Source organism: Tachyglossus aculeatus (assembly GCF_015852505.1).
Source record: "Tachyglossus aculeatus isolate mTacAcu1 chromosome 12 unlocalized genomic scaffold, mTacAcu1.pri SUPER_6_unloc_1, whole genome shotgun sequence".
NCBI classification, from domain to species: Eukaryota; Metazoa; Chordata; class Mammalia; order Monotremata; family Tachyglossidae; genus Tachyglossus; species Tachyglossus aculeatus.
Genome location: NW_024044828.1, coordinates 2,536,635 through 2,550,275, shown reverse-complemented (window position 1 = coordinate 2,550,275; position 13,641 = coordinate 2,536,635). Strand labels below are relative to the sequence as shown.

Sequence of the window (13,641 nt, the reverse complement as noted above, 5' to 3'; positions counted from 1 at the left end):
GATGATTTTTGGCTAGGGGAGGTCAGTGCGGTAGCTCATACAGTCGGGGACCACCCTGCGGGGTGCTTGGCGGTGCCCACCTCAGCTCGGGGCCCCTACCCCACAAGGCCCTCCGTCACATCCTCCCAACAAGCTGAGACTGGCTCTTTACCTCCTTTAAGAACGAGATCGCCGGGGACGGGTTGCAGGCCATACTCCTCGATTCTCTGGCTCACCATGTTATTCCAGACGTAGCTCTGGTAGCTGTGGATGTACATAAGTCGGTTGTTCCTCGGGATCTGGAAAGAGAATGAAGCGGAGGCGGGCGTGGAAAATCAGGGCTGAAGCACAGAAACCACAGATGGAAAAATCCTTTCACTCCATCTATGACAGCCTTCACTCGCTAACATTTCGCTCCATCTCCAGAGCCCAAGACGCTCCCCTTCCAGACGCGCTCTCCAGGTGCTTTGCTTAAAAAACTTTTATTGCCAATCCTCGTAACCCTGCGTGGAGCAGGCAGACAGAGAATAACAGCCTGGTTTTTAGAGACGAAGAAATGGAGGCAGTAAGTTTCCATCACAAATCCGCGGCTGCTAGGATACGTTGTTAGGGGGGATTTTTACAAGTTTAGAGGAAACTCCGCCAGGAACCTTTTCGTCCTGTCTTCGAGCAAAGGGCAATCAATTTCAGAACCGAAAAATGCTTCTCATCCGCCTAGCGCTTTCGGCAATCTTCCGTCTCAGGAAAATGTTTCCGAACGAGCACACCAACCCCACATGACTCATTCATTCTTTCAATTGTATTTACTGAGAGCTTACTGTGTGCAGAGCTGTACTGAGTGCTTGGAAAGTACAATTCAGTCTCAAATTTCAGGATCCAAAAAGCCGCAGCCTGATTTCTTAGGCATCTCTGCCAAGGAACAGGTGAATTTTGACACCGTCCACAGACAGATATCCGAGAGCGATGTTTAAAAGAGACCACTCCAGTGGCTTGGACCATTAAATGGGAACATTAAAGTCTTTTTACCTATATGCTGTTATTAGGGAAGTAGCCTGAACCAGTGGAGAGAACACGGGCCTGGGAATCAGAAGAACCTGGGATCTAATTCCGGTTCCAGCGTTTGTTTGTGCGACCTCAGGCGAGTCACTTCGCTTCTCTGGGCCTCGGTTACCTCATCCGTAAAATGGAGATTAAGACTGTGAGCCCCATTTGGACAGGGGCTGTGTCAACCTGATTACTTGTAGCCACCACAACGCTTAGTAAAGGGCCTAACACAAAGTAAATGCTTACTGAATACCATCTTTATCATCGTCATTATTATTATTAGGCTAAAATGGAGGCTCAATTTCATTCCTATGATTAACGCTTCTCCTGCTTTGGTCACATTCATTCATTCATTCATTGCTGTGTGCCAAGCACGGTACTAAGCGCTTAGAAGTAGCCTGCTTAGCACTTGTATAACTACCTTTGGTATTTTTATATACATATTGTGTTTTAGGCAATACCACTGATGGATTGAGAAGCAGCGTGGTTTAGGGGAGAGAGCCCGGGTTTGGGAGTAAGGGGTCGTGGGTTCTAATCCCAGCTCTGCCACTTGTCGGCTGTGTGACTTATGGGCAAGTCACTTCCCTTCTTGTGCCTAAGTTTCCTCATCTGTAAAATGGGGATGAAGACTGTGAGCCCCACGTGGGACAACCTCATTACCTTATACCCACCCCAGCTTTTAGAACAGTGCTTGCACATAGTAAGCACTTAGCAAATACATTATTATTATTATTATTACTGATCTTCCCTCCATCAGACTAAGAACCTCCACAGCAAAATCTCCAGTGAGACTAAGAACCTTCACTGAACCGGTACTCTGAACTTCAAAGACCTTTCCCAGCACTGCTACTGACTCACTGGTTCAGATCCTCCTCGACGATGTCTAGAGGAGCTTTCCAGGAGCTTCAGCTCTTCTATCGCAGTTGAGGGGGAGCGAGGTGAGGGCTAGCCTGTGCTCATTCAAGCCAACTCTGGTAGGCTAACCATTTCACGACAACGGCCCGCTCGGAGAAAGGAAAAACCGGTGCCTGGTTGGAAAAAGTGGCGGTATCTCCACACTAGGTTTCTAATTTCAACCCTGATGAAATTAAAGAAGCAGGGTGGTGAAGGTGGCTGGGTCACGGCCCTGGGAGTCAGAAAGGGCCTGAATTCGCAACCTAGCTCTGCCTCTTGTCTGCCATGTGACCGTGGGCAAGCAACTTCACTTCTCTGGGCCTCGGTTACCTCATTAGGAAAACGGCGATTAAAACTATTAAGAAGCTCTGTGGGAGAGGGGCTGTGCCCAACCTGATTTATCGTGTACCTATCCCGACGCTTAGTGCCTGACGCATTGTAAGCGCTTAACAAGTACCAAAAGGATTACTATTGTTGATGAAGGAGGCTTGGCAGCCCGTGCCTGTGACCTCATCGGGCAGAGGTGGTTTCTCCTTGAGAAGGGCACTCATTATAGATGTAGGAGGCAGCCTCGTTGGTGGCCACTCTCAGAGGGAGCAGAGACTCCCGGGGCCAACTTGTCCCCGATCAATCACTGGTATTTAATGAGCGCTTACTGTGAGCAGAGCACCGTACCAAGCACTGGACAGAGTATGATATAACAGAATTTACGGTCACATTCCCTGCCCACAATGACCTGGGCACTGTTTCTTCTGTTCAGGTGACTCCAGAGGTCAAAACTCACCCCTGCCCTTTGTAGACCTGAATTTTGTTAATAGTCACAGAGAGCAGTTGAGACAATGGAGTTGAACTTAGGGTCGATTTGAGCTGAGGTAACAAGGCAGCATTAGCCTCACGTTGCCGTCAGGGCCCGACGGAGAAAGGTTAATACTCTCCCGCTCACTGCCCGCATTTAACCTCCCCTCCAGACATTCAGGATAAAGGATCGCCTCGTGAAGACGATCAGTGAGGAACCGCCTCCTCCCGTCTGGAGGGTGTCCCGGCCAGAACTTCCCCAGATCCCGGGGCGGTATTCCCGGGAGCTAGAGGGAGCCCCCGGCGATCGCGGCAGGCCCGTTTTAGCCCCGTCACACTCACGATGCCAAACGCAGAGACTACATTCTTCAGTCCATATTTGGAAAGTCCACGCAGCAGCTGCCCTTCCACACACCTTTTGACGGGCAGCTTCTTGAGGGCGGCGGCGGGATCTTTCGTCTTCGCCCACTCTTCCCTGCATTTTACCAAGTACCCTTTCTCAGCTGCAACGAGAAGGGTGAGAACCGAAGCGAACGTCACAGCAGGAAGTTTGTCACCGTTTCAGGCACCTCAGGATAGCGATGAGAGGGATCCCCCCGCCCCTGCCAGGCCCCTCTTCCCCTCAATCAGTCGGCAAGCACCCAACTGTGTGCAGAATCCCCTCCCAATCCCCCATGCCCCACTCCTTCATGCTGGGCTTCCTAAGGGTGGGGAACCTGAAGGAACCTGCCAGAATTAGAGAAGCAGCACGGCGTAATGGACAGAATATGGGCCTGGGCGCCAGAAGGTCACAGGTTCTAATCCCACCTCCGCCACCGGTCTGCTGCGGGACCTTGGGCAAATCACTTCACTTCTTTGTGCCTCAGTTACCTCATCTGTAAAATGGGGACTCTGAGCCCCATGTGGGCCTGGGGCTATGTCCAACCCGATTTCCTTGTATACACATCAGAACTCAGTATAGTGCCTAGCACATATTAAGCACTTAAATACCACAGTAATCTCCCTCTATACTATGAGCTCGCTGTAGGCAGGGAATGTGTCTGTCTGTTGTTCTACTGTACTCTCCCAAGCCCTTAGTACAGTGCTTTGCACATAGTAGGCGCTTAACAAATACCACAATTTTTTCCCCTCTAGACTGTGAGCTCGCTTTGGGCAGGGAGTGTGTCTGTCTGTTGTTCTACTGTCAGAGGGGTGGTCGAATGAGAAAGGTGAAGACTGGGATCATCTCCTAAACACGGGGATTCTCCTGAATTGCCAAACCAACTTCTCCCAAGTTCCAATACTAAGTAGTGATTACACATGCAAGCCCGCTCCTCCTCCTCCTCCTCCTTCTCCTCCCAGCTCTCCAGTGGGCTCTTTGGTGAATAGACATTCACAGGATAGATTTTCTCTAATGAATAAATGGAGGCTGGGACTCCCCAAATGAGCAATTCCACAAACGTGCTTATAATTATAGGAACAATCGGTAATTGAATCGGTCTTCGCTTTCGGGGAAGCAGCATGGCTTAGTGGAGAGAGCCCGGGCTTGGGAGTCGGAGGTTGTGGGTTCTAACCCCAGCACTGCCACTTAACAGCTGTGTGTGACTTTGGGCAAGTCACTTAACTTCTCTATGCCTCAGTCACCTCATCTGGAAAATGGGGATTAAGACTGTGAGTCCCACGTGGGACAACCGATTTCCTTGTATCTACCCCAGTGCTTAGAATAGTGCTTGGCACCTAGTAAGCACTTAAATACCATCATTAATATTATTATTACTATTTCCGGGGATCGTTGGAAAAAAGTTTCCAATGGATTTTCAGAATGAGGAAAGCAGGCTTTTCCTGTAAAATTTGGTACCACGAAGTAGAAATCACAGATCCTCACACCCTCAAAAGTACGGCTGGGAACTGGGGGAAGACAGACCAAGCTAAGTGAGGAGGGGGACACGTGCGTTGGAGTTAACACAACTTTGGCAGCCCCACTTGAAAGCAAACTGATCGATATTTGTCAACACCCATGCTTTGTGAAGTGCAAAGATTTTCCCAAGGAATGTAAGCGAGCCTTTAAAAAATGCAGTAGTAGTTACCTCCTGGGCGGGGTTTCAATATTAAGTCCATGACTTCTGTCCAGCAGTTTTGAAGGATGGCTCTGAAAGGGAACATCACATTTACTGGTCTTCTATCACAACTGAGGGTAACGCTGCTCAAATTCTTTCCGAGGCAAAGCTTTTTATGAATACTGAATTTATTTACGCACCTAATATTGTGCTGAAATGCGGAAAATGCTCCCAAAGTTAATAATTACGATTACTGTAGAATCTGTTAAGCGCTTACTATGTGCTGAGCACCGTACTATAAGCATCGGGGTATATACAAGGTAATCAGGTCCCACATGGGGCTCACTGTATAAGTTGGAGGGAGGACAGGTTTTGAATCCCCATTTTGCAGATAATAATAATAAAGATGATTATGGCATTTGTAAAGTGCTTATTACTCGCCATACACTGTACTGAGCGCTGGGGTGGATACAAGCAAATCCAGTTGGACGCAGTCCCCTGTACCACATGGGGCTCACACTCCCAATCCACATTTTACAGATGAGGTCACCGAGGCACAGAGAAGTTAGCCGACTTGCCCGGGATCACACAGCGGACAAGTGGAGGAGCCAGGATTAGAACCCATGATCTTCTGACACCCAGGCCCATGCTCTGGAACTGAGACCCGGAGAAGTGAAGTGACTTGCCCAAGGTAACACAGCAGGCAAGTATGTCCAACCTGATTTGCCCGTACCTATTCCAGCGCTTAGTACAGTGCCTGGCATATGGTAAGCACTTAAGAAATACCACTTTATTATTATCATTATCATGATTATAATAAGTGGAGGATCTGGGATTCGAACCCAGCTCCTCTGACTCCCACATCGACCACATTGCAGGAGAGGCAAGCTGTGGGCAATAGAAAGCCAAAGCCACTGTTATCTTTCCAGTGCCGAGCTAGGGTTAATTGGCTAATTTGCAGTACATCCCTGGGCCACGCATTGACCTGTGGCCATTTCTACAGTTGAGAGACTGGAAGCCAAGCAGGGTTACGGGTGGGGGGCTTGCTTCAGACCACCCAGCAGGCCAGGGATGGATCGGGGAAAAATACTTAGCCGGGGACCTCCCGCTGTATCCCAACCTGCCACCCACAAGACCACCCCCTCAAACCAGATTTTCCAAACAGGGTCCTCTGAGAGGGAAGGGGAGGCCCACAGATTCAAAGGAATGAAGCACAGACCTGCCAACCTGATACGTGGGGACGGCCGTGGTTCCAAATCTCTGCATCCCGAAGTAGTTAATGAACCCGATTTCCCGGAGGGAGGTCATCGCTTGCTGGACTTGCCCGTCTGTCCCCGTGATGTTTCTGTCCGGAGAAAGAAATTTCAACCGTCCGTCACCACAACACTTAGGTACATATCTGTAATTTTTTTACTTCTATTAATGTCCGTCTCCCACTCTAGATGGTAAGCTCGCTGTGGGCAGGGAATGTGTCCGTTTGTTGTTACAGTGACCTCTCCCAAATGCTCAGTACTGTGCTCTGCACCCAGGAAGCACTCACTAAATACAACTGAATTGAACAGGTGTGAGGGAAGGGTCAAACCTGCCACCGCCGGAGGCCTTGACAACAAGAATAAATACTTATTCCCCATCCAGGGAGGAGCAGAGGCCCTCGGAGAGTTCCTCTAGATGTCGTCAGGGATCTCGTCCAGGGAGTCAATAACAGTGCTGGGAGAGGTCTCTGAAGTTCAGAGTACCGGTTCTCGGTTCTCAAAAAGACGCTGCCTCCTCAGTTGGGAAAAGATGTTCTTTCTTTTAAAGAGTTTCCCAGTGACAACCTGTTGAGCCCCACCCACGATCTGTCTTCATGGGCCTCTCCTCCACAGATACCTGGGACCCAGCCTGAGAGACAAGCGAGCCGCATGGCCTAGTGGATAGAGCATCAGCCTGGGCGGTAGAAGGTCATGGATTCTAATCCTGACTTCCCCTTGCCTGCTGGGTGACCTTGGGCAAGTCACGTCACTTCTCCGGGCCTCAGTTACCTCATCTGGAAAACGGGGATTGAGACTGTGAGCCCCACAAGGGACAAGAACTGTGTCCACCCCAATTTCCTTGTATCCACCTTGGCGCTTAATAGTGCCTGGCACATAGTAAGTGCTTAACAAACACCACGATTATTATTCTATGTTATATTATACATAATAATATTCGACTTTATTAATATTATTATTGTTGTTATGAGAGACTGCAGTCCTAAGCACAGCATTCAGCTGGGTGAAGGGAGGGGAGTGGCACAGGAGTGCAGTTGGCTCTGTGAGGACTTTTGTGAGGTTACACACACAAACACACAAAAGGCACTGCCATGCATGTGCTAAGATGGGAGCCATCCTCAGGAGCAGAAACCCTAGGCTGACCCAATGGTGATCCCTGTCCCCCCACCTCATTTTTTATAACGTTAAGCGCTTCCTATGTGCCAGGCACTCTACTAAGCGCTGAGGTACATACACGCTAATTGGGTTGGAAACGTCCCCTGTCCCAGATGGGGCTCATAGTCTTATTCCCCATCTTCCAGATGAGATAACTGAAGTCCAGAGAAGTGAAGTGACTTGCCCAAGGTCACCCGGCAGACAAGTGGCATAGTCAGGATTAGAACCCAGGTCCTACTGATGCCCAGGCCTGGGCTCTATCCACTAGGCCGTGCTGCTTCTCAAGGCTCGTTAAATGGACTGGAACTGGCAAATTGATGGGTGGACGCTTGCTACTAAGCCCCATTCTGCTGGGTGACTGCCAGTGCAGCTACAATACTAATAATTAAGTGCTTACTATGTGCCAGGCACTGTACTAAGCACTGGGGTGTATACAAGCCAATCACACCCGGGGGAGGCCCTTAAATGGCTCTACCAAGTACAGAATTTCCCACCCTCTCCTTTCACCTTGTCTCCTGCTTCCCCCCCAACTTCTTCTCACCCCTGGGCTCCCTACCCGCCCGTTCATGTCCGAGAAACGCTGCACCCCCGCCAATCCTCGCACATTTCCATTTCCCACCTGAGAACCACGGTGAAATGATTGCCCTGGAGTTCGCCCAGTTTCAGAGGGTTCTTCTGATAGCTGAAGTTTCCAAGCTTGAAGTTCATCAGACACTTGTTCAAGTGGGCAAGCCTTTGTGCAGTTATTCTAACAAGGCAGAGATGCAAGGAACAGACTTATCAAAATACAGACATTCCTTCAACGGGGTTTAGCGAGTTCCTACTGTGTGCAACCAATAAAAGTAGAATCAATCACAGGTAATTTATTTAATGGCTGTCTCCCCCCTCTAGACGGTTAGCTCATTGTGGGCGGGTAATGTGTCTGTTTATTGTAATAATAATAATAATGGCATTTATTAAGCGCTTACTATGTGCAAAGCACTGTTCTAAGCGCTGGGGAGGTTACAGAGTGATCAGGTTGTCCCACGGGGGGCTCACGGTCTTAATCCCCATTTTACAGATGAGGTAACTGAGGCCCAGAGAAGATAAGTGACTTGCCCAAAGTCACACAGCTGACAATTGGCGGAGCCGGGCTCTGAACCCACGACCTCTGACTCCAAAGCCCGGGCTCTTTCCACCGAGCCACGCTGCTTCTCATTGTACTCTCCCAAGTGTTTAGTACAGTGCTCTGCACGTGGTAAGGGCTCAATAAATATTCTCGACCGGCAGGTGGGAAGCAAAGGAGCTGAAGTGCCTGATCTGAGCTCCCGTGGTAACTGGAGAGAGCCCTGAGCTAATGCAGAACGAAACCTGGGGCATCTCGGCACTGGGAAGCGAGGGTGCAAGGGCCCGGCATTCCGGTGGAACTGGAATTCAAGGGGGCATTGGGGAGGGAAGAGAGGAAAGAGCCCGGCATTTCAGAATTAGGGGTCGGGGGGAGACCGGAAAACCCAGATTTGGAAAAGGTCTACATATCCAAGCAGGTGGCCCCAGTCCTAAGCATGTCACTGTGGAATAGAAGGTCCCTAACTGGGGCTTGTCGCTCCTCGGGCCTCACCATGGGGAAGACTTCCAATACAACAAACCAGAAACCCGAAGCTCGACTCCAGGATACCGCTTCCAGGAAACCTGACAAAACAACGGGGTGTGCCACTTACTTGAGAACCGCAATCTCTTGAACGGTAATAGCCCTTTTATCTTTGGTCCCCATGTAGGAAAATATGTTGGGCGTAACTCTGAGGAGACACAAGAAAAAAGAATTACGGCAATCAAATGACGACCCCAGAATGAAATGACAAACCGGCAAGGGAGGGGGAAGAAACGGCACTTTCTGAGGGGCAAGTAACCGGAGCAGCATGGTGTACTAGACAGAGCATGCGTGTGCCTGGGAATCAGGTCACGGGTTCCAATTCTGGCTCCTCCACTGGGTGGTTGTGCGATCTTGACCAAGTCACTTCACTTCTCTGGGCCTCAGTTATCTCATTTGTAAAATGGGAGTTGAGAAGGTAAGCGCCACAAAGGACAGGGATTGTGTCCACCTCCATTTGCTTGTATCCATCCCAGAAATTAGTACAGTGCCTGGCACACAGTAAGCACTTAAATACCATGACTATTATTATTAGTCAAAAGCCCCGGGGCAGCTGTTCCAACTGTAAACCTGTATTCCACAGGACAATTAGATCCTTCCACCGGAGTAAATGTCCCCTCCAACATCCACTGCAACTGTTTAATGACTTCATCGATAAAAATACACATCAAAAATTTTAAATCGAGTCTGTTCTACTGCAGCGTGGGTTTTCCCTTCACATTTTGGATAGCGCTCTGTTGGGGAATTACAGAACGCCCTTCTGACAAAGCAAGTCTGTCTGGGGAGAACATGGTGCAAAAAGCAGAAGAAATGGCTGTGAGCAAAGCGTGAACATCCTAAAGTAAGTTCGAGAACAAACCTGCACCTGAAACTAAGTGCGTAATGTATCGACAGGAGAATTTACAGTCACTGGACGTCTGGGAAGTCGTGCCCACTTTGGTTATTCAAATTAGCCTCAGTTTAAATGTACCTCCTCTTGACCCCCAAATATTGATTTGCCTCTCAAGTCTTCACTCAGAAAAGTAACTTTCTGCTCAGGACGCAAGTTTACAGAGGCCTTCGTCTGAGTTTCTATCATGTTTTGTCCTGTCTCACCTCGTATTTCATTAGGCTGCTGCACTTTACATACAGTTCATCCAAGTTTCCAATTTCAAAGCCACTCTGCCCCCCTAAAATGAAAAATGCCAATCCAAAATGGGTTCGCTTTGATAACCACGGCTGCGGTTGGTCTGAAAAGTTCCTGCCCCCCAAATAAACAGATTTCACACTTAGGTCACTCTCAAATAGTCAGTGGGGGCTTTTTCACTTAACACAGCCAAATAAGATCCTCACGCTGTGGAAAACAGCTGGGAAGACGTTAGGCCTAAAAATTCAAATAATTTTAAAGTAAAAATAAACCACCACCTTCCCTGGATGGCAAGATTGGCCAAGAGGACAAAAGTTGGCTATTAAAACCGAGGTGGATTGGGTTCACAGAATCACGGCCTCGTGGCAAGAGCCCGGGCTTGGGAGTCAGAGGTCATGGGTTCTAATCCCGACTCCACCACTTGTCTGCTGTGTGACCTTGGGCGAGTCACTTAACTTCTCTGGGCCTCAGTTACCTCATCTGTAAAATGGGGATTGAGACTGTGAGCCCCACGTGGGACAACCTGATTACTGTGCATTTACCCCAGCGCTTAGAACAGTGCGTGGCCCATTGTAAGCACTTAACCAATATCATTATTATTATTATTATTACTTCAGAGCCTCGCAGGGCATATTGCCATTTAGACAACAAGGCCAAATTATGGGAAGGAGAGAGCAGAGCCAGGAGGAAGTCGTTATCTGCGAGAAGTGAATGGAGCAGAAAATATAAGATGCGTAATAGTCATCTGCTCTGCTGCTACTAAGGCTCTCCACTCTGTCACGGTCAGCTCTGGAACTTCTGCACTAGGAGTAGAAATGAGTTTGGGGCTGGAAAGGGAGAGGATTTGGAGTGAATGGGGATTAAGACTGTGAGCCCCACGTGGGACTTGGGACTGTGTCCAACTTGATTGTCCAGTATTTACCCCGCCACTTAGTACAGTGCCTGACACATAGTGAGCACTTAATAAATACCATTAACACACACCCCCTGCCAAAAAAAAAAAAAACAGAAAAACTCCACTGGAAACCTTGGGAGGATAGATTCACACTGAGTTACTTTGATTCTGATCTCCAGGGCACATTCACACAAATACCATAAAGGAATAAAAAAAGAAGATACATGAAGTGGAGGTGTGCGAAGGGGTACTATTTTAGTTAAGATACTTAGATCACAGGGATAGCTCCTAAAGAAAGATGGAATCCTCATCTGAGGGCCCCCTTCCAGTTCTGAGTCTCTGTATTCTCCAAAGTACAGAGAGAAGGAAAAATTTCTCCTCTGGAACCCTAGCAACGCCCTTTTTGACGACCGCTCATCAAACTGGACTTAGAATTCAGACTTAAGCAGCAGTGTGGCCTCGTGGAGAGAGCGTGGGCCTGGGTTCTAATCCTGGCTCTGCCGCTTGTCTGATGTGTGATCTCGGGCAAGTCACTTCACTTCTCTGGGCCTCGGTTGCCTCATCTTCAAAATGGGGATGCTCGCCCACTATCCCTCCTACTTAGACTACGAGCCCCATGTGGGACAGGGACTGAATTTATCCCAGCACTCGTTACAGTGCTTAGCACACTGTAAGCGCTCCACGAAGACCATCATTACTGTTATTAGAATTTCTCTTTCTTATGAAATGCAAAAAGAGTAAAGAATCTGCAGAAGAGAAGAAAATCCCTACAGGTTCTACAATTAAAATCTTCCAAATAAAGGGTTGTGGAGAAGGAGTCTTAAACTTCTATCATTGGCAAGGCAGAAATATCAATTAATACCAAAAATACTGACCTTAAAAATTTGGATAATACATTAATAGCATCCATGGTGTCCTTATTTTCCTTGTACAATACAAAATGGCAGTAACTTCCCCTAGATTTCGGCCAAGAATGTTTTCTTGGATCTTGAAAGGCAAACACAAAATTTAGATTCATACAGGATTTCACAATGATATGGTTTGGCATTTTTTTCTTTGTGAAAAAGTACAGCTTAAGCTATTGCAACTGCTAAGTGAAAAATTGGATTCCGCTGACAAAACATAATCAGAATTGGATGCTGGACTTTATCGGTTGATGTCTCTGGAACCTGCCTGGGGAAACAGCCTGAAACCCACGGCAAAAACCCCATCCTCACACCCATTGTATTGTTGGTTTTCACAACTACCAACAGATGCCTTGCAGAACTAGGAAAGAAGGACTTTGGGATCGAAGCCATTTCAGTGACCTGTTTGCAAGGGAAAGGGGACTTTGATTTGAAATTCCAAGTACCTCCCTCCCTCCCTGCTTCCACCCCCAAAAGTTCCAGAATATCGGAAATTTCTGGGACGTGCCTTGCCTCAGAGGAAAAAAAACTGACCACCATTTGGATCTCAGGAAAATCAAAAAGGTGGGAAATGAAATCTGTCAAAACGGTAAGTTTGGATGACTTTGTTCTTTGAATGAACAGTACCCTTTTTTCTAGTAACATAGAAAAAACTCAATTATTCCCAATGCGATAGCCTGGAGTCAGTCCAGATACAAAAAACTTCTAGGTAACTGATTTAATCCAACATCATCAAGGCTAAATTTAGCCCGATGAGAGGCCTAATGTCCGGAATTCCAGATAAGCAAAGTTCGGATTTGGGAAATCTGTGTGAGGTTAACATTCCTATATATATTCCTGTATAAATACATGAACACTCCAAGTAGCTCAACACAGAACAATAATCCCGGCAAAAATTTCCTCAAGATTCCCAAATCCACACACCTATTCTGTAACACATGACAAAACCCTTGAGCTTTAGAAACCATGTGGACGAGCATTCTCGGCAATTCTCTTACTTCGTTACAACTAAAAGGATACACGTACATAAAAACAAGCCATTTGCTTATTCTTACATGAGTAAAACACAATGGCTGCAGGCTAAAGTCATAACCCTCAGAGAGAGAGAAAGAGTACAAAAGGCTCTGGAAAAACATTGCCATTTTACAGGTTACCGGTGCCGGCTTAAGAATAAAGAATAGATGAATTAGGAGAGGGGCAGGTAAAATACCCTACATATTAAAGACAGACCCTGGGTCAAAAAGTCTTCCTAGTACCACAACCTTTTGGAAATAATCTAGGACATGTTCCCCCCATCCTTCCCTTCAGCTACTCCCGGGGTTCAATTTCACACCATTCACTCTCAAGTTCATGCCTGTGGATCACCTGTAAATACTGAGAAGGGAATGAAAAACAGCCTCTTTACAGTTGCTTTCTTTCAAGCAACGTTGCTCATGGTATTGTCTACGTTACTTGAACGATCCACGGCGTTTCAGCTCTTTGCGCATTTCGGGTGCCTGAGTCCCTGGCGTTTCATTTTTACCTACGCGAGATGTCAACAGCTCTTACCTGTCGCAGTTCTGACCTCTGTCCAAATGCATAGTGTAAAGAGCATAAGAGAGCAATGTTTAATTTAGAGAAAAAACTGAAGGGCTTTAGAGGTGAACATGCAGAAGTTAGGACTGTAGGATAAGTTTCGACTGCTGTACGCTTCCCCGGTGCCTGATAGTTATGGAGCGGGTTAACAGCAATTTAGACAATTATGCGATGGAATCGTGCAGAGGCAAACAGTGGAATGTGGGGGGGGGGGGGGAATAAAAAAATAATCTGAAGGCTAACCAACCTCACGAGAGACAGAGGGTTGACTGTCGGCGGCCCTTCCTGTTTCTATCATCATTCTAAAATTCCACAGGGCATCACTGACTGATTATTTCCGTGTCTGCCATTTGTCTACCG

General features: G+C 47.7%; 1 protein-coding gene across 3 annotated transcripts in view; it reads right to left on the bottom strand.

Moving 5' to 3' along the window:
• PUS7 (pseudouridine synthase 7) overlaps positions 1-13,641 on the bottom strand; it is a 37,524-nt gene that overhangs the window by 7,574 nt on the left and 16,309 nt on the right. For 2 of the 3 annotated variants that reach the window (XM_038740960.1, XM_038740961.1), the window contains exons 6-13: positions 13,255-13,272; positions 11,677-11,788; positions 8,851-8,928; positions 7,773-7,901; positions 5,968-6,093; positions 4,779-4,840; positions 3,055-3,215; positions 152-278 (exon numbers count right to left, since the gene is read on the bottom strand). In XM_038740960.1, coding sequence (XP_038596888.1) covers positions 152-278; positions 3,055-3,215; positions 4,779-4,840; positions 5,968-6,093; positions 7,773-7,901; positions 8,851-8,928; positions 11,677-11,788; positions 13,255-13,272 — 813 coding nt within the window. The remainder of the gene's footprint in view (positions 1-151; positions 279-3,054; positions 3,216-4,778; positions 4,841-5,967; positions 6,094-7,772; positions 7,902-8,850; positions 8,929-11,676; positions 11,789-13,254; positions 13,273-13,641) is intronic. The other variant, XM_038740962.1, reaches the window with a different exon arrangement.